Source organism: Macaca thibetana, chromosome 12 (genome assembly GCF_024542745.1).
Source record: "Macaca thibetana thibetana isolate TM-01 chromosome 12, ASM2454274v1, whole genome shotgun sequence".
Classification (NCBI taxonomy): domain Eukaryota; kingdom Metazoa; phylum Chordata; class Mammalia; order Primates; family Cercopithecidae; genus Macaca; species Macaca thibetana.
This window is the reverse complement of record NC_065589.1, coordinates 9415381-9435308: the sequence shown is the minus strand read 5'-3', so window position 1 is coordinate 9435308 and position 19928 is coordinate 9415381. Positions and strand designations below refer to the sequence as shown.

Here is a 19928-nt window from a genome sequence, read left to right as displayed (position 1 = left end):
GGATAAATGGACAGGTTGTTGGAATGGATGGGTGGATGGATGAATTAATAGATGGGTAGGTGGATGGATGGATGGGTAAATGAGTAAAGATGGGTAGATAAGATGAAGAGGTGGATAGGTGGATGAGTAGGGAAGTGGGGTGGAAGCTGGGGTGTGTTATTAAAGTAAGTGGCTGCAGAAAGTGAGTAGAGACTGAATTGAAAATACAGGCCGGGCGCGGTGGCTCAAGCCTGTAATCCCAGCACTTTGGGAGGCCGAGACGGGCGGATCACGAGGTCAGGAGATCGAGACCATCCTGGCCAACACGGCGAAACCCCGTCTCTACTAAAAAATACAAAAAACTAGCCGGGTGAGGTGGTGGGCGCCTGTAGTCCCAGTTACTCGGGAGGCTGAGGCAGGAGAATGGCGTAAACCCGGGAGGCGGAGCTTGCAGTGAGCTGAGATCACGCCACTGCACTCCAGCCTGGGCGACAGAGCGAGACTCCGTCTCAAAAAAAAAAAAAAAGAAAAAGAAAAAAAGAAAATACAGGTCGGGGTTCCTCTGAATCAGAAAGAAAGTAAGAGAAGGTGAAGATACAAGGGGTACTGAAGTAGTCAGGAGGATAGGTGAGGGAACACAGGAGGTGAGTTATCTTATTCTAAAGAAGAAGGCCAGGATATGTGAAAGTGTGGAGCGTGGCAGTGGAATCTGGACTTGAGCCATGTGAAAATAGTTTAAAGCCACCTACGGGGAAATTCTATAAAAAGCCAACAGCCGGCCGGGTGCGGTGGCTCAAGCCTGTAATCCCAGCATTTTGGGAGGCCGAGATGGGCAGATCACGAGGTCAGGAGATCGAGACCATCCTGGCTAACACGGTGAAACCCCGTCTCTACTAAGAAATACAAAAAAACTAGCCGGGCGAGGTGGCGGACGCCTGTAGTCCCAGCTACTCGGGAGGCTGAGGCCGGAGAATGGCGTGAACCCGGGAGGCGGAGCTTGCAGTGAGCTGAGATACAGCCACTGCACTCCAGCCTGGGCTACAGAGCGAGACTCCATCTCAAAAAATAATAATAATAATAAAATAAATAAATAAAAAAAAATAAAAAGCCAACAGCCGATTAATTTGAGGATTACAGAGGCCACCAGTTAGTCTTTTCTTCTACTGATTGAAACATAATAAGAGGCATTTTACAAAGCCTGTGACTTTGATTTGCAGATGAAGTACAACTTGCCTTCCTGGTGCGACCGAGTCCTCTGGAAGTCTTATCCCCTGGTGCACGTGGTGTGTCAGTCTTATGGTGAGTCCAAACACTGGGGAAAGCAGACCAGGATCAGAGAGGGCAGTTTAGGGCAGTTGCTGGGAGGTGCAACTGCCCTAAAATCTAAGGGCTTCAATCTGTTGATGTGTCAAAGGGAGGAATTCACTGTAACCCTAATCAGGCAACCTGGAAATGTTGATGCATCCCCGCCTGTCTTGGGCTGTCACCTAATCAATATCCCCTGCTTTGGGAGACGTTTGAGTTATGGAGCACTTTTTTTCTTTTTTAGATAGAGTCTCGTTCTATCACCCAGGCTGGAGTACAATGGCGTGATCTCATCTGACCACAACCTCCACCTCCTGGGTTCAAGCGATTCTCGTGCCTCAGCCTCCCCAAGCAGCTGGGATTATAGGCTCCCACCACCATGCCTGGCTAATTTTTTTATTTTTAGTAGATACGGATTTTGCCACGTTGGCCAGGCTGGATGCGAACTCCTGACCTCAAGTGATCAGCCCGCCTCAACCTCCCAGAGTGCGGAGATTACAGGCGTGAGCCACTGCGGCCGACCTGGAGCACTTTTTTAAAAATTCAATTTTATTTCTTTAGAAAAGAACGTATTAAGTTTGAACCATATGAAAGTGTTTTTGTAGGTCAGAAATAGTCAGTTATTGGAAATTCATATGGCACAAGTATATACATATATATATTTGGGGAAGTTTAACAATAAATTGAGTTAAATTGATTTTTAAAAGGCATAATATGTAATATTAAAATAAATAATTATGGAATAAATTATAAAAACAATTAAGAAATAACTGTTAGCCAGGCACTGTGCCACGCACCTATAGTCTCAGCTACTCAAGAGGCTGAGGTGGGAGGATCGCTTGAGCCCAGTAGTTCAAAACCAGCTTGGGCAACATAGACCCTACCTCTGAAAAAAATGAAAGAAAAAAATGACTGTTAACTCTTGACCCTCAAAGGTGCACTGAAGGAGTTCTTAATTGCCTGAATGCTTATTCTGAAAAGCTACTGATTAGTTCCCATTACTTACAAAGCGAGACCTTAGAAATCCACAGAACAGAGTTGCTTTGAACACTTCACTGACTGAGAATTGTGGTATTATTTTTATTTATTTATTGAGCTGGAGTCTCTCTCAGTCGCCCAGGCCAGAGTGCAGTGGCTAAATCTCGGCTCCCTGCAACCTTTGCCTCCTGGGTTCAAGTGATTCTCCTGCCTCAGACTCCCAAGTAGCCGGGATATCAGGCATGCAGCATCATGCCTGGCTAATTTTTGTATTTTTAGTAGAGATGGGGTTACATCATGTTGGTCAGGCTGGTCTCAAACTCCTGACTTCAAGTGATCCACCCGCCTCAGCCTCCCCAGGTGCTGGGATTACAGGACTGAGCCACTGCACCAGGCCCAGTGGTATTATTTTTAAAACACTGCAAATTCTCAATGTCCCTAAAGGAGGGCCACCCTGGTCCTTGGAGCGAGGAGAGGGGCGGGGGAATCCTGCTGCTGCCCAGTGGCCACCTTCGTGGCTCCCACCTTCTCTGGGGACTGGCAAATTTGGTCTCACAAATTTAACTCTGGTCCTATACATTGAACTGACTTCCATTCCTGTGCATATCTCCTCCGGCTGCCCAGAAGAGCCCAGAGCAGCTACCCTGAAATAGTTTAACACACGCTCCCTGCATTCCTTGCTGAAGGAATGAGCTCTGTCTCCCAGAAGTGACGTCACTAGACGAACTTCACACAACACCTTTAGATGTGTGGGAAGGCAACCTGCCCTCACAGTGACGGCCGGGGCATTGTTCCAGCTTCCAAAGCTCAAAGTGACCGAGTCCTACCCTCTGCCTGCAGCCTCCTCACTTGTGCATTCCCTCCCCCGCACCCCTCGGACTCTCCAGGCCTGTCACTCCTTCCCAGCCACACGCAGGGTCTCCCCTGTCAATGCTGTCCTTCCCACATCCTGCAGCTCCGCGTGTCCTGCCAATTCTTATCTCAACCATCTGCCTGCTTCAGCCAGCCTCTGCCGAGTCAGGAGATAGGGGAGACTTGTAGAATTACCACTTACTGTTTTGCACCTAAACTTGGCATTCAAAACTGCTCGACAGTGGAGGCTTTAGAGAAAGAGGGAGATCAGTCCGGAAGTGGCAATGAGGAGCGGGAAAGACACCCTTTGTCCCCACCTCTGGGCCCGGAATATGAGGGCTGGGGAGCAAAACAAGCCTCACCAGAGAGGCAGCAGTGTCTTCCGGGGGAGGGCCGGGTTTGGGGGGTGATGGGAAGATTAAAGATACAGGGAATTTTGCTAATGATATTTCATGGAGTGCCAGAGGGCTCAGTGGAAATGTTTAATGAGTTGGGGTTGAGGGAAGGCAAGAAGTTGGAAAAGAAAAGTGAGTGGATGTTCAGAGCTCAGTAAACGGGGGTGACCTGGGAGCCTTAGTCTTCTCATGGCAATTAATGTAGCCAGGGGTTACATTACATTACAATGTAATTACAATGTAATCAGCTGTCTACTGCTTATCAAACTTCTGACAAAGGAGGAGGAAGAGGCAGAACAGGTCACTTGCCTTCCAAGATGGCAGGACTTACTCCAAAGGTACAGTAGTTAAAAACAGTGTAACATTAACCAGGGATGGAAAAATTAAAGATAAGAACAAGAGAGACCCATGCATATATAGACCACAAACTGTCCTAAAACTCACTGACTTAAAGCAAACAATTATTTGCTTGCGAGTCTCTGGGCTAGGCTGAATTTGGACTGCTCACCTCTGCTCTAGTTGGTGTCATCTGGGCACACTCAGGGAGGAGCCCATCAGATCTAGGGTGGGCTGGCTGTCAGCAGGCATAGGGGTGGTACTCATCATCCAGCAGGCCAGTGCAGGCTGCTTTGCTTCCTGGTCTCAGGGTTCCCAGCTGCTAGTCTCACCAATGGAAATTCTTCTTAAGGCTTCGTTGGCCTCAGGTTTACTAAGGTCCCATTGGCCAAAGAAAGTCACATGGCTAGGCCCAGACTCATGGTGGGAGGGGACCACAGAGAGTGTGGTTACTGGGAGGAGGACTGGGTTTTTGAGGGTCACCCATCTTATAGTCCGCCTCCGAGCTTAAGTGCACACTGTAGTACCATTGCTATTACGTTCAGTACATATCTGAAATATTCTGAGAATACTTAAAAAAAAATCTTGCTTGTCAACCCATTAAATTCTCCCTGGAACACCCCTCCTCCACTACCACTGCAAACCTGTACCCCAGTGCTCAGCCTGACTCCCCACCTCCATCCCTCCATCCTCCTGCCTCACATAGCACTGGACCTCACTGATTTCTTCCCGCTCATATCCAGTTTTTTGTTTTTGTTTGGTTTTGTTTTTTTGAGACACTCTTGTTCTGTCATCCAGGCTGGAGAGCAGTGGCACCATCTTGGCTCACTGCAATGTCAGCCTCCCAGGTTCAAGTGATTCTCCACCTCAGCCTCCCAAGCAGCTGGGATTACAAGTGCGCACCACCACGCCAGGCTAATTTTTGTATTTTTAGTAGAGACAGTGTTTTGCCATGTTGGCCAGGCTGGTCTTGAATACCTGGCCTCAAGTGATCCGCCCACCTCGGCCTCCCAAAGTGCTGGGATTACAGGCGTGAGCCACCACGCTCTGCCTCGTGTCCAGATTTTAGGCTGATGTCCTCGCATCTTCCTCCCTCCTCTCTCAGAGAAGGGGTAGCCTCCTCTTTCTTTCCTGCCTAGCCTTTGCCCCTAGACCCTTGACTCCATCTTTTCCTCCTCTACTACCAACCAGTGCCCCCACTCCCCTCCTTCTCTCCTGTCCCTTTCTCTGTTCTGTCTTGTAGTTTCCATGTGTTTCTCTGGTGATCCTTAGTAAGTGAGCTTTTTTCTTTTCATGTTTATTAGCCATTTATATTTTTTGGTGAATTTTCTGTCCATATCCTTTGGTTGGTTGAGCGGTGGAGTGTTTATCTTTTTCTTGCTGATTTGTAAACGCTTTCTAGAAAAGGGTACCAAGTCTGTTTTATCACCTTCTTGGTCTCCTTTGCTGGCAGTTTTTCCTTTGCCCGCCCATTCATGGTTGGCGTGCCTTGGAATTCTGTCCTCATCTCTTCTCATCTTTCATGTGAAAGCCCAAACACACTAATGTCTTCCGCTTCCACTTAATCCCAAGACTCCACATCCAAAGACATATCTCCAGCCTTGAGTGACCACTTCCTGCCAGGCATCTCCAACGGGCTATCTTGAAAGAACTGTCTTTCTAGAACTGTCCTCTTTCTCTTGCCCCCTCCCAAAGTGCTCTGTTGCCTCCCTTCTCACCCCAGTGCCAAGCTCCTTAACAGAGTTTTCTACACTTGGCATCATCCGCTCTCTCCTGGTTCTACAAGGCATCGTGGGATGGAGAAGGTGTCCCGTCTCTCCCACTGATGAGCTGAGTGGCCTTCAGTCCCCTTCCCACCCCGTGTTTGGGGCTCCTCATCAATAAAATAAAGTGAGCCAGGCGCGGTGGCTCGTGTCTGTAATCCCAGCACTTGGGAGGCTGAGGCGGGTGGATCACCTGAGGTCAGGAGTTCAAGACCAGCCTGGCCAACATGTCGAAACCTCATCTCTATAAAAAACACAAAGATTGGCTGGGTGTGGTGGCACGCACCTGTAATCCCAGCTACTCGGGTGGCTGAGGCATGAGAATTGCTTGAGCCTGGGAGGTGGAGGTTGCAGTGAGCTGAGATCGCGCCACTGCACTCCAGCCTGGGCAACAGAGCGAGACTCTGTCTCAAAAATAAATAAATAAATAATATGATTAGACCAGAAAAATCTCCATGGTTCACAATCCCTAATCAATTCAAAAAGTCATAGGTATTTAGGAAAAATGAGCACAGGCTTCTTTTATCCATGGAGGAGGCAGTGTCCACACTGTCTTCCACTGAACCCTTTAAGCATTTCAGTGGAAGGACAACAGGACAGCAGGTGTAAAACCTTCGCACTTCTGGAGGGCTCCATAACTAAAGTTTCTGCTTTAGGGTTGCCGTCCTTGGCCTGACCAGAAGGGCTTCTCCTTCCCTGCTGAAAAATGCCTTCCCTCCCCTGCAGGCAGTACCAGCGACATCATGACCAGTGACCACAGCCCTGTCTTTGCCACATTTGAGGCAGGAGTCACTTCCCAGTTTGTCTCCAAGAACGGTAAGCAAAGGACGGTGTCTGTTTCTCTGTTTTCCTCAATGACAAGGAGTGTTGGGAGCTTGTCTTCGGGTAACAGTCAGCGGTCTGCATTAGAGGAAGGCTCATTTTCCCAGTCAAGTCCACAGTATCAGTCAGTTTCTTCATGTCCCAGCCACAGCACAATTTCAGTCCGGAGAATTTACTCCCTCTGCTAGGCAAATATGTCAGCCTTTTGAGCCTCAGTTTTAGTCTGAAAACATGGGTAAATCAGTGTTTACCAAGGTGTGGCCTGAAGACAATTATCGGGGTGGGGTGGGAGGAGGGGGCAGGGGACATGAATAAGCATTTGTTAGTAATGCCTTTATTTTAACATGTTTTAAATTTATGTCTTCTGTTTAAGGCAAGCACCATTGTTTTTCCATTTAGTGTTGTGATATACCTTATTCAGCTACACTTAATTTTAAAAAGTGAGTCTATTTAGAGAAAATATTAAGTAAAGAGTAGTACAGGTGCGTGGTAGGCAGAGATGGTAAAAATCGTTAAGATGGCATGCAGGGCCGAGCGCGGTGGCTCAAGCCTGTAATCCCAGCACTTTGGGAGGCCGAGACGGGCGGATCACGAGGTCAGGAGATCGAGACCATCCTGTCTAACCTGGTGAAACCCCGTCTCTACTAAAAAATACAAAAAACTAGCTGGGCGAGGTGGCGGGCGCCTGTAGTCCCAGCTACTCGGGAGAATGGCGTGAACCCGGGAGGCGGAGCTTGCAGTGAGCTCAGATCCGGCCACTGCACTCCAGCCTGGGCGACAGAGCCAGACTCCGTCTCAAATAAAAAAAAAAACAAAAACAAACAAACAAAAAAGATGGCATGCAGATGACTGAGTTTTGGGAAACACCACAGTAAATAATATTTAGATTTGCAGGTAATTTTTCAAATAATCCAGCCCAGCCCTGGTTGCCAGGCTACCCTCGTCCCAGCTGGGCCAAGTGTTCTCTGTAATGTGTCCATCCAGCCCTTGGCCTAAGTGACCAGGGAGCCATGTTGTCTCTGCCCAGTCACTGCCTCCACGGTCAGTCCAGTGGTCACTGGGCTCCTTTAGGAAAACTGAACATAGGGGGCCCAAATACAAGGAAAGACCATCTTGCTCTGTGTCCTTCATACCCTGGGGGACACACATGAGGCCGGAGCACCGTCTTCCTGGGATGCTTTTCTCCATCCTATTGTATCTAACATCCACAGCCCCGGAAATGTGACCTCCCTTCTCCACCCAAGCCTTGACCCACCATTGTGTTTCCTTCCTAAGTCTGGCCACTGTGCTTTTCTAGAATCTTCCTAGTCCTTAGGCTGGACCTCTTCCCCGACTTCCACCCATCTCTCCTTTCTCTGAGCTCCTGCAGCCCTGAAGGGGTTGCCTTGCCACCTCCTCCTCTATTCCGGGGTAGGGCATCCTCAGTGTCGGGCTGGGCTTCCCTCCACGGGGGCTCAGTACCCAGCAGATGCTCGAAAACACTGATCACAGGAATTGAGCATTGACAGGGCATCTACCTAAGCAGAGCCTGGACTGGGCACTGTGGGGTTTGGAAAGAGAAAGGAAAGAAGGAAGGAAGGATGTGAGGGATGGAGGAAGGAAAGATTTGTTCATGGTCTCAGAACAAGTCTCTGTTCTGTGGCTCAAAATGTATATGAAAGGACAGAACACTTGTTTAAAAGCAGCTTAAGGATGCTTGCAAAAGCATCATCTAAATTAATACAGTTGCAGGCAAGTTAACTCTGTACAAATGAGCTTACAGAGCCCAGAGTAAGGAGCGGGGATCACTGGGCCTGAGGGAGAAAGAGCTGCTAGCCCTCATCATCTGAACTCAGCAACAGCATTGATTTGGGTATTGAGCAACCCAGCCATTCTACAAAGTCTTTTTGCCGGAACTAGCTGGGAGCCTGAAATAGTGGGGGTATTGCCTGAGGTCACACAGCTTTAATGACAGAGCTGAAATGAGGTGCGGACTCCTGGGACTCTGCGTCTTTCTGCCCCGCTCTCTGCCCTGGCCAGCTTATGATACATCAGAGAGGTTGAGGATGCTCGGGTGGGTGCTGGATTTCGCTGTAGCTTTAGTTCTCCTCCCAGTAAACTCCCTCCTTCCTGGGACCCTGAGAAGGAGCTCAGTACGTGGCATGAGAACTAATTGGAAATGCTCCATCTCCAGGCACATTGTGGAACTGAGTCCCCGTTCTCCCCTGTTCCAGGTCCTGGGACTGTCGACAGCCAAGGACAGATTGAGTTTCTCAGGTGCTACGCCACATTGAAGACCAAGTCCCAGACCAAATTCTACCTGGAGTTCCACTCGAGCTGCTTGGAGAGTAAGTGGCTGCTGAGCTACCTTCTGGGCGGAGCTGGCCGGAGCCTTCTTATAAACGTCTTTTGTACTTGGCACTTTGCCCCATTTCTCCTCTCCCTGGAAAAGACTCACAAAGCGGATCAGAGAAGTGGGGCTGCAGGTGGATGGCTCAAGGGGACACTCAGTTACTGCCAAGGGTCCCCCTGTGGCCTGTGCAGCCCTAGGGGCAGGGATGGCCATGAATGTACTGACCTCTCAGTCCCTTGTAGGTGGCAGGCAGGGTCCAATCCCTGCCCCTGAGGGTGGACTGTGACCCGCTCGAGGTTCCCTGCAAGCTGGGGCTCTGACTCAGCCAGAGAGCATTGGGCCCAGGTCCAGACCTCAGAGAGCCAGTGTGAGGGCTGGAGCTGTCTCTGCCTGTTGTCGCCCTGGCCCCTCTTGCTCTTTGGAGATTGTGGCGTCTTTCTCAGGGGGTCTGCAGCGTCCGAAAGCAAGCAGGAGATGGACAGGCTCCCCTGAGCCAGCGGCATTTAGCACAAACTGTGTTTAGGAAACACCCTTTCCAGGTGACATTTCTAGGCATGTTGTCTAAAGCTGTTTCACGGCCAGGGAAGAGCTGCGTGTATCCAGCCCTCTTCACTGAGATGGTCTGCATAGTGGTCGGGGGAGGAATAGGGGACATCAATTCCACAAAAGGGCATTTTGTGAGGGCCTGGCTGGGATGCTTCCAGAAATCAGGAAGAAGCGTGTGCTGCCAGTTCTGCCCCTCTGGTCCCTACCTCCTTCTCCAACTCAGCCGGGCCCGGGCCTGGTGCTAGAGCGGCCTTTGCCACTGAGTCCCCAAGCCCCAGTTCACCCAGCAGGGTCAAAGCGGTTCGAAAAATGATGAAGATTTTTGTGCGGGTGGTTTTAATAAACTATCAAGACACTTGCATACATTTCTATGGAAACAGCATATTAGGAAGCTTAAATTAGAATTTCAAAAGGCTGCTATCTTGAGTGGCGTGGGACGAGCTGTCAAGTTTCCTAATCTTTTTGCCTGTGATGTGATGATTTCTTTGTTGCCTGGTTTGTTGCAAAGAGGAACTGAAAAGGAGGGGAATCTCTTTGATTTTCCTAAAAATAATTAGACCATGTTGGCAAATGACCAGTCCCTGAACAAAAACAGAATCCCCGGCAGGCCTGACTCCTAAATGATGCTGAGGCCCCGAGATTTAAAAAAAAAAAAAAAAAAAAAAAAAAGGGCGAGAGCACATCTTCCTCGGTCTGGGTGGGGTGACCAGGGAGTATTTTCTATCTGGTTCTTGCTTTGTTTTCTGAAAACCAGCCTTCTTGTCCTCCAACAGGTTTCGTCAAGAGTCAGGAAGGAGAAAATGAAGAAGGAAGTGAGGGGGAGCTGGTGGTGAAGTTTGGTGAGACCCTTCCAAAGGTAATTCTAGAGCAAGGCATTCCCCAAAAGAAGATTTGCATTTGCTAGGCCGGGAGCACCAGCCAGCGGCAGAGCTATGGCCAGGCCTGACCAGAGGGAGCAGAAATCTCATAGACCGAAGAGGCCCCTCTAGGAGCAAGCTCTCGCTCGCGGTGGTTCATGACATGCTTTGCAGCAGTCGGTATGTGGCCTCATTATTCCTAAATGGTTTCAGTTCCCCTAAAGGATCACAGAAGGGATCTAGAGGTCAGCTCATCTAACCACATGATTTTGCAAAGAAGGAAAATCAGGTGCAGGGCCAAGCGCTGTTTGTTCATGGCCTCATGGCTGCGGTAACACACCTAGGATGCAACCCCAAGACTCCAATACCCGCTTTGATGCTTGTTTTCCTATTCAGTGCTGGTTCATAGAATTGAGTACAGAGAGGCATAGAGAGAGGTCTGTTGGCTGCTAATCATACACTTGTGAACACACAAAGTACTTGACATGTCTGTGACCCTGCAAGAGCAGAGGGTGGAATTGAAAACACTCAACCAAACTTTAGTGGGAACACAGTCTTCTTTGCTATAGAAAAAATGGTTTTCTGGCCTGGTGTGGCTCACACATGTAATCCCAGCACTTGTGAAGCCAAGGCGGGGGGATTGCTTGAGCCCAGAAGTTCAAGACTAGCCTGGGAAACACAGTGACACCCCATCTCTACAAAAAAAAAAAATCATTTTTTTTTGTTTTTTTTTTTTTTTTTTTTTTTGAGACAGAGTCTTGCTCTGTCGCCCAGGCTGGAGTGCAGTGGCATGATCTTGGCTCACTGCAACCTCGACCACCCAGGTTCAAGCGATTTTCCTGCCTCACCCTCCTGAGTAGCTTGGACTACAGGTGTGCACCACCACACCCAGCTAATGTTTGTATTTTTAGTAGAGATGGGGTTTCCCCATGTTGGCCACACTGGTTTCAAACTCCTGACCTCAAGTGATCCACTGGTCTCGGCCTCCCAAAGTGCAGGGATTAGAGGTATGAGCCACCGCACCCAGCCTAAAATTTTTTTTTTTCTTAACTAGCCAGACATGATGGCGCATGCCTGTAGTCCTAGCTGCTCTGGAGGCTGAGGCGGGAGGATAACCTGAGCCTAGGAGATCCAGGCTGCACTAAGCTATGATCATGCCAGTGTACTCCAGCCTGGGTGATGCAGTGAGACCCTGTCTCTATTTTTTTTTTTTTTTAATGCTTTTCTACTGAATCTGCTTTTGTAGTGCTAAATTGACAGTAGAGGTGTCGGGTGTCATCGAGTACAAGCTTATTAGGAGCTTAGTGGTTGTTCATGCTGGGTGGGAAGTGAGTTTCTTTTTCATGCCGCGAGGGAGGGGTGGAATGGAGAGGAGTCCCAGGCCAGGCAGATCCATCACAGGAGGTGGGGCATCTTGGGGGCTGCCCTCGGAGGTGACACTGGAGGTGAATTTTAAAGGACAGGTGAAGGGACCCATTCTCTCCTGAGACTGGGGTAGGATGTAGGCAGGTTTCAGGAGGCTGGACCCACACTGGCATTAACCTTTGATTGGAACCAACTCTCAGGCCATGTAAAAAAGCCACATCATCTGAGGAGCAGCGGCTGACCTGAACTCCAGATTCCCCCCACTGCGGCCCAATTCCAAATTACTCAGAGGCCGCGGCCAGCTCACGTGGCTCTGACTGGGGTCTCCCACTGAGGCCCCAGAAGAGCTGTCAGAAGGCCCTGTTCTGGGGCTGTCTTCAGGCCCCTTAGTCATGGGGGCTCTGGGCTCCAAGGAGACATTTCTGCCTCACCCGGCCCAAGCCCCTCCTCCTGCTCTTCCTCCCTGGCTGCTTCCAGGCAGGGCCTGAACAGTAGTTTCCTCCTTTGGTGAAGCTGGAAAAGAGAGCAGCACCCCATTCCCCAACACGTTCACCCCCCTGTCCAGCTCAGGGACCCCCTAGGGCACCCTGTCTTCCTCCACTCCCCACATCCTCACAGCCACCAAGTCCTGCTGTTCCTCTTGCCTCTGTCCCCCTGCCCCCTCCCAGGGGGTCCACCTTTCCTGTCTCCTGCCTCTTGCTGAGGCATCCTGAACGCTGATGGATCTTTCTGGAATGCCTATCTGATCCTGGCGTCCCCCTCTTTATCCAGTCGACTTCCTGTTGCCCAGTGGGCTAAGCAGCCTCATCTGCTGTTCCCACAGGACTGCAGGAGCCTTCACTGTCTCCTGCTCCCTGAACCCCCGTCCCACCCCTGTTGCCTGGCAGCCTCCTCTGTTCACCCTGTAAATCTCTGCCATGGCCCCCTAGAGAGTCCTCCTCCCTGCCACCCCCTGCCAGGGTGGTGGTGTCCCACAGAGACATTTGTTGTTCAGATGTCTGTCACCCCACTCCCACTGCATCCCAGGGAGGACCCGGTCTTCCTCCTGCATCCGAGGCCCCCAGCTCTGGCCCTGGGTCTAACTTAGAGCCAGGCATCACCTCGTGCCAGGAGCCAAGTGATGATTGGTGCAGCCGTGGAACCCTGGAGTGCCCAGAGCTCCACTGCAATTTCCAATCATCTGTTCTGGAACTTTTTTTTTTTGAGACTGAGTCTCGCTCTGTTGCCCAGGCTGGAGTACAGTGGTGCCAAATCGGCTCACTGCAACCTCCGCCTCCCAGGTTCAAGTGGTTCTCCTGCCTCGGCCTCCCAAGTAGCTGAGATTACAGGTACACACCACCACGCCTCGCTAATTTTTGTATCTTTTAGTAGAGACAGGGTTTCACCATGTTGGCCAGGCTGGTCTTGAACTCCTGACCTCAAGTGATCTGCCCGCCTCGGCCTCCCAAAGTGCCGTGATTATAGGCATGAGCCACTGTGCTCGGCCTGGAACTTTCTGAATGGAGATGTAGTGAGTCTGCCCTGTTGGCCAACATGGTGCCCAGAGCCCTGTACCAGAGCTTTTTGGTGTCTGGAAAGGAAGGGAGGGAATCCCTAGAACAAAGTATCACCTTTTTATTTGGCCCTTCTGTATGGGAGTCATCGTGAGGAACAGCCCCACATCTGAAAAAGTCATAAATCTGAAAAGTCATAACTTGTAGCAGATGAGGAGCTAGTGTGCGTGTGATGCTTCTCCCTGCGCTCGCCCGGACACAGCCCCCACTGGTGAGGTCCGAGGCTCCCCCAGCATTGTGCAAAGCCTGCTAGCAGCACCCCCCGCCACCGGCCAGGCCAGCAGGGCCTCTGGGGGAGCTGGCAGTCCCCGGTTCTGGAAACGTGCTCACAGATGGAATGTGGGAGTCTGTGTCTGTCATTCGCTGAGCCACACCCCTAACAATCTGTAGGACATTCCAGGCCCAGCTGGGGGCTCTGCCATGATGGACACAGAGGCTGTGTCCTCCCCAGATAGGCGCAAGCCAGATAGGGGCAGGGCTGGGATGCAGCCACAGTCCTGGAGGGGCCAAGGAGAAGGTGTGTGCTCTGTGCGGGGAGCCTGGTGCAGGGTGGAGTGCAGGGGTCATTCCAGACCTGGTGCCTGGCCCCACTTGTCCGTCAGCCTGCGTCCTCCTCCATGACTCTGGCCTAGGGATGGGAAGGAACGCGGGCAATGGATGGGGCCCATTTGGGGTCAGGCCTTCTTTTTTTTTTTTTTTTTTTTTTTGAGACGGAGTCTCGCTGTGTCTCCCAGGCTGGAGTGCAGTGGCGTGATCTCGGCTCACTGCAAACTCCGCCTCCCGGGTTCACGCCATTCTCCCGCCTCAGCCTCCCGAGTAGCTGAGACTACAGGCGCCCGCCACCACGCCCGGCTAGTTTTTTGTATTTTTAGTAGAGACGGGGTTTCACCATGTTAGCCAGGATAGTCTCGATCTCCTGACCTCGTGATCCACCCGCCTCGGCCTCCCAAAGTGCTGGGATTACAGGCTTGAGCCACCGCGCCCGGCCAAGGGGTCAGGCCTTCTTGCTGGGACCTGGGAGCCAGCTCAGTTTAGGAGGCCTGGGGTGCAGTGTGGAGGTAAAGGCGACAGGGAAGGAAGCTAACCCCCACCTTGCTGGACAGGGTGTATGTGAAAGCTGTACCCCACCTGCTCTGTTGGGTATGGACAGCAGAGATTTGGATCTGATGACTAAGAACACCTTTCGTCATCCTTATCCACCTGTACACCCACCTGTCCCCTCACCTGTCCCTTGCCCGTCAACTCCAGTCCTGTGCCCTTCTCTCTGCAGCTGAAGCCCATTATCTCTGACCCTGAGTACCTGCTAGACCAGCACATCCTCATCAGCATCAAGTCCTCTGACAGCGACGAATCCTATGGTAAGGGTCTGTGGACAGGTGCCACACCTGCCAGTGAGCTGGCGGCCTGTGACGTAGCATCACCTTCAGGGAGAGCCCACCTGGCACTTCCGGTCATAGGCTCCTGCCTCTCCTTTCCCCATCCCAGGGCTGCTAGTGGGACTGTCATCACTAAGTCATCCTTCCCTCCCGACTAGGCTTCTGGGCAGGACGGCCAGCAGTGGCAACCCCTTCCACGTATTGAGCCTTCCCTATGTGTGAGATCTGTGCCAGGCACTTTCCAGTATTATGTGATGCAATCTTGACAAGACCTTACTGTTCTCCGACAAGTAAACAGAGGCTCAGAAAGATCAAGTGATTTGCCCAAGTCACACAGGTAGTGGTGGCTGTGCCCTCATTTGAACCCAGGTCTGCCTGCCTTTCTCTGCTTCTCATGTGTCCTGAGTCAGCCTCCTCAGCTCACAGATCTGGAGCCACAGACCCCCCTCTGCTGACCCAGTCTCTAAAACACCTGCTCAGGCACAAAGGGGCTGCTGCTTCTGCCCCCGAGTGGCCACCCTCTGCCTGAAGACCCCCTCCCCCCAGCCAGAGCAATTTGGGCTGAGGTGTGGTTCAGGGTCCCCTGAGTGGCACTTGGGGTGCTGGAAACACCAGCCCAGGGCTCTCTGGTCTTCTGCTCGGCAATGCCCAGTGCCCAGACCAGGCAGGCTGTGGAGGCCTGTGGCCAGAGAGACACCAGGGGCTTTTGTACCATCTCTGCCTGTTTGTGGCTCCAGCCCAAAGTCAGGATCACCCTTGCTAGACCACATGTGTGGCTAGGCATGGGGTGAGAGAGGCAGAGAGAGCCTGGAGGGGACAGAGAGGCTGGAGGCAGGAGCCAGACCAAGCCTCTCTTTACAAGCCAAGCTAAGAGTAAATACCTTATCCTGAGGGCAGTAGGGAGCCATTGAAGATTCAAGCAAGGAAGTAACAGGATCAGATTCACATCTTGGAAATCTGCATCTGCAGTGATCAAGATGACAGATGAGTGAGCCAGAATAGAAGTAGTGACAGTAAAAAGGGAGAGAAGAGGAAAAACGTTGAGAGGAATGGAGTAGAAAACTGGGCTTGGGATTGGGGAAAGGGTCTGTATTAGTCTGTTCTCATGTTGTCGTCATACCTAAGACGGGTAACTTATAAGGACAGAGGTGTAATTGACTCACAGTTCTGCAGGGCTGGGAAGGCCTCAGGAAACTTACAACCATGGCAGAAGGGGAAGTAAACACATCCTTCTTCACATGATGGCAGGAAGGAGAAGTGGGTGCCCATTGGTGGGCGAAGCTCCTTGTAAAACCATCAGATCTCTTGAGAACTCACTCACCATCACTATCACGATCACTATCAATCACTATCACTATTGAGCAAAGGATGGGGAAACCACCCCATGATTCAATTATCTCCACCTGGTCCCTCCCACGACACATGGGGATTATGGGAACTACAATTCAAGAAGAGATTTAGGTGGGGACACAGCCAAACCATATCAGGGCTGCATGAATGATGCTTCCACTTCCTGCACTGGGTTAGGTGTAGTGCCGCGGGTAAGGGAGACCAAGGCACAGCCACAGCGTACGAGAAAGACCAGAATGCTGTGGTGTTGAGGACACCATCAGAAAAGTTGGGTCAAGAAGAGGGTGTGGTTACAATAGCAAATGTGGCCAAGGGGCCCAACACAAAGACCGAGCGTCCCTTAGATGAAGTGACTCAGCCCATCAGCAGACTTGGTGAGCGCATTGTCCATGGAAGGGCCAGGGTGACATCAGACCTTGGCACTTAGGAGTTAACAGGGCATGAGGAGGCGGAGGAGAATGCGCCTGGGTCAAGGGAGCACATTTGTCCACGTGCTTATTTGTTTGAAATGGAAGAGCTTTGAATGCTGCTTGGTGGAAGTCACTAAAGAGGAAGAGGCTGCAGACACAAAGGAAAGCCCTGTGCATAGTCGCCCACTGTGCAGGCTCTGCCAACACCTGGGTGTGGGCACTGTGGCTCCCCTCTTTGGGGAGGTGAGGAAAGGAGGCTGGGAGACCTGAAGTTCATGCAGCTACTGAGTAGCTTGTCGGAGGTAACAACAGGATCTTGGGCCTGAGCCCAGACAGCTCTTCCCTGTTCCCAGTGCAGCGCTGGCAAGAGGGTCCCGGAGCTGGAGGAGGGGTGGGCAGAGCCTGAGGAGTGTAATGGCCCTGATGGGGTACCCTCGTCATAGATGCAAGAGCATCTGAGTAGCTGTTGAAATGTTTGAAGCTTTGATGGCAGGAAACAGGCAGTACACAAAACACATGCTTCATTTTCTCATTCAAATCCTGTATTTCTGTGACACAGCAAGACCCTGTCTTTAAAAATAAAATCCTGTAATCCTCCTTTGTTTCTTCTGCTTCACATTCATACTCACAAACAGCATATCATCATAAGGAAAAGGAGAAAAAGCAACAGTCTCATTCCAGTAATCATTTTTATTTTGGTTTCACATTTCCAGCCTCATGCATAGGCACACCTAGATTTTCATACTTACCATCACAGAAACATTATTTTATACTCTGCTTCCCTCACTTGGTATTAGATTAAATACATTTTCCATGTTTCTCCTGCCCCATCTTTGTGACTGTTCCTTTTGATGGCTGCGTTATGTTCCATGGACTTACTGCATCCTCATTTTAAAAGTATTCCTCATTTTAAAAGTACTATTATTGAGTTTCTGTCAGTTGTTTTTGTTGGTGCTATCAGTAATGCTGAGATGAATCTCTTTGTGGACATTTTTTATTATTCTTCAGCTACATTTTTTATTCTTTTGAGTAATCTCTTAAGGACAGGTTCCCACGTTTGCTGGGCCAGAGGTGTCAGTGTTTGTGCTTCTTGGCACTTGACACCAAACTGATTGCTGTAAAGGCTGTCTCAGCCGACCTCACCATGGACAGGCTTCCCCACATCCTTGCTGGCATTGGGTGGTTTCGTTTTTTGTTTTTGGAGGCTGGAGTGCAGTGGCACGATCTTGACTCACTGCAACCTCCGCTTCCCAGATTCAAGAGATTCTCCTGCCTCAGCATCCCGAGTAGCTGGGACTACAAGCAAGCACCACCACCCCTGGCTAATTTTTGTAATTTTTCATAGAGACGGGGATTCACCATGTTGGCCAGATTGGTCTTGAACTCCTGACCTCAAGTGATCAGCCCGCCTCAGCCTCCCAAAGTGCTGGGATTACAGGCGTGAGCCACTGTGCCCGGTGCATTGGGTGTTATTTTTCTCCCTTCCTATCTACGCCAACTTCATGTCTGTGAAAGAGCAACTTAGTGATTCCTTAGTTTGCATTTTTGATGGCTAGGAAAGTGGAACTATTTTCCATTTATTAAAATTAGCCGGATGCAGTTCTTTTCGTGTGAAATGTCTGTCTGTATTATCTGTCCATGTACGTGCTGGGGATTTGATTTTGAGGAGTTCCTCGTGGAATTCAGATGGAGTACCCTCTTGCCTGGGGAGCTGGCTGCAGATACTCTTCCCAATCTGTTTTCTTTTTATTTTAGGTTTTTCCTCTGTGCAAGTTTTAAACTTGCATATTCTCTTGCCGCCAATGTTGTTCTGTCATGTCTTATACTGCATCAGATCTTGGGAAGTTTTCATTCCCAAAGCAATCAGATGAGTGTTTAATCCTGTCTTTCTGCTACGTTTTCTACAATATAATTTTTTTACATCAACTAATTCACCTTTTGTTCTAAGACTTGAGACATTTGCCCCCAAAGTACTGCGGTGCTGTTCTGACGTATTTATTAAATAATCCTTCCCTGGGCCATAGTTTCAAAGCACCGTCTTTGGATGACAGAGCCAACTCTCCGGCCAAGAGTTTGGTGTTTCCGCCATGAAAAGGCAGAATCTTCACCCAGCTGTCTCCCGCTTTCCCCGCAGGCGAGGGCTGCATTGCCCTTCGGTTAGAGGCCACAGAAACGCAGCTGCCCATCTACACGCCTCTCACCCACCATGGGGAGTTGACAGGCCACTTCCAGGGGGAGATCAAGCTGCAGACCTCTCAGGGCAAGACAAGGGAGAAGCTCTATGGTAAGCAGCAAGCCCCTCCCCAGCGCCCTCTTCAGCCCACCACTTAGGGACAGGAACGTGCTTTCTCTCAGCAAAGCTATCGAATATTCTCTCTGCTGCGGCCTCAGAGCAGAAATCCAGCGCTGGAAAAGATCTCAGACAATCTGACCCAGCCCTCACTCGACTCAAAAATTTCCCAACAGAACCCACACCCAGCACCCCCAGATCGCCCTCCCCGACCCTGCGGAGTGTTCACAGCCCCGAACCTCACCTATCAGCCCTTAGGCCTTGTCATTCCTCCATTAGCATCTCCGCTAAAAGAAGGACCCAGGGTACCAAGCGAACCTACCTCTTGTTAAATGGCTCCTTCCAGGCTGTCCGGGGAAGACCAAAGCTACAGCTGCAGTTGAGATTTACAATTTCTTGGGCGACCTCTGCTTGTCCACGTGGCCACGTGGTGCCCACTTACATATACAAACAGACCCTTGTACGTGCCTAAACCCCGCCCTCATGGTGCCCACCCAGGTTTCTGTACCTTCCAAACCGCTTTTTTTTTTTTTTTCTTGAGACAGAGTCTCACTCTGTGCCCCAGGCTGGAGTGCAGTGGCACAATCTCAGCTCACTGCAACCTTCACTTCTGGGGTTCAAGTGATTCTCCTGCCTCAGCCTCCAGAGTAGCTGAGACTACAGGCACCCACCACCACACCCAGCTAATTTTTGTATTTTCAGTAGAGACAGGGTTTCACCATGTTGACCAGGCTGGTCTGGAACTCCTGACCTCAAGTGATCCACCCATCTCCGCCTCCTGAAGTGCTGGGATTACAGGCGTGACCACTGCACCCAGCCATTTTTTTTTTTTTTTTTTTTAAACAAGGTCTCACTCAGGCTAGCGTGCAGTGGCACGATCTCGGATCACTGCAACCTCCACCTCCCCGGTTCAAGCAATTCTCCTGCCTCACCTTCCCGAGTAGCTGGGATTACAGGTGCCCGCCACCAGCTAATTTTTGTATTTTTAGTAGAGACAGGGTTTCACCATCTTGGCCAGGCTGGTTTGGAACTCCTGACCTCAAGTGATCCACCTGCCTTGGCCTCCCAAAGTACTGGGGTTACAGGCATGAGCCACCGCGCCTGGTCTGACAAAACATATTTGCCTGCTTTGTTCCTTGATGAGACCAATAAGTTGGAAATGTCACATGAAATGATAACTCTGGATCCCAACTCTCCTCTCTGTGGATCCACAGCAGGCATAACTAATCAATCACTGAACTCTTACAAAGCCTCAGAATCTTGCTTACTCTCCGTGGATCCACAACAGGCATAACTAATCAATCACTGAACTCTTATGAGGCCTCAGAATCTTGCTTAACTCACCTCCCCAGGTACTCACTATTCACTGTGCAGCTTTAGCCTGCAAATGGAAACCCCTTTGCCATCCCTTGTCTAAGC

General features: G+C 50.5%; 3 protein-coding genes across 3 annotated transcripts in view; 2 read left to right on the top strand and 1 right to left on the bottom strand.

Moving 5' to 3' along the window:
* DGKD (diacylglycerol kinase delta) overlaps window positions 1-19928 on the top strand; it is a 681592-nt gene that overhangs the window by 379122 nt on the left and 282542 nt on the right. The window lies entirely within an intron of this gene.
* The window catches only part of INPP5D (inositol polyphosphate-5-phosphatase D), a 154131-nt gene that overhangs the window by 121673 nt on the left and 12530 nt on the right, over window positions 1-19928 (top strand). Inside the window, exons 18-23 of the mRNA XM_050751561.1 lie at window positions 1197-1278; window positions 6335-6424; window positions 8644-8757; window positions 10082-10164; window positions 14354-14441; window positions 18354-18503. Coding sequence (XP_050607518.1) covers window positions 1197-1278; window positions 6335-6424; window positions 8644-8757; window positions 10082-10164; window positions 14354-14441; window positions 18354-18503 — 607 coding nt within the window. The remainder of the gene's footprint in view (window positions 1-1196; window positions 1279-6334; window positions 6425-8643; window positions 8758-10081; window positions 10165-14353; window positions 14442-18353; window positions 18504-19928) is intronic.
* The window catches only part of LOC126932571 (ephexin-1), a 334934-nt gene that overhangs the window by 306307 nt on the left and 8699 nt on the right, over window positions 1-19928 (bottom strand). The window lies entirely within an intron of this gene.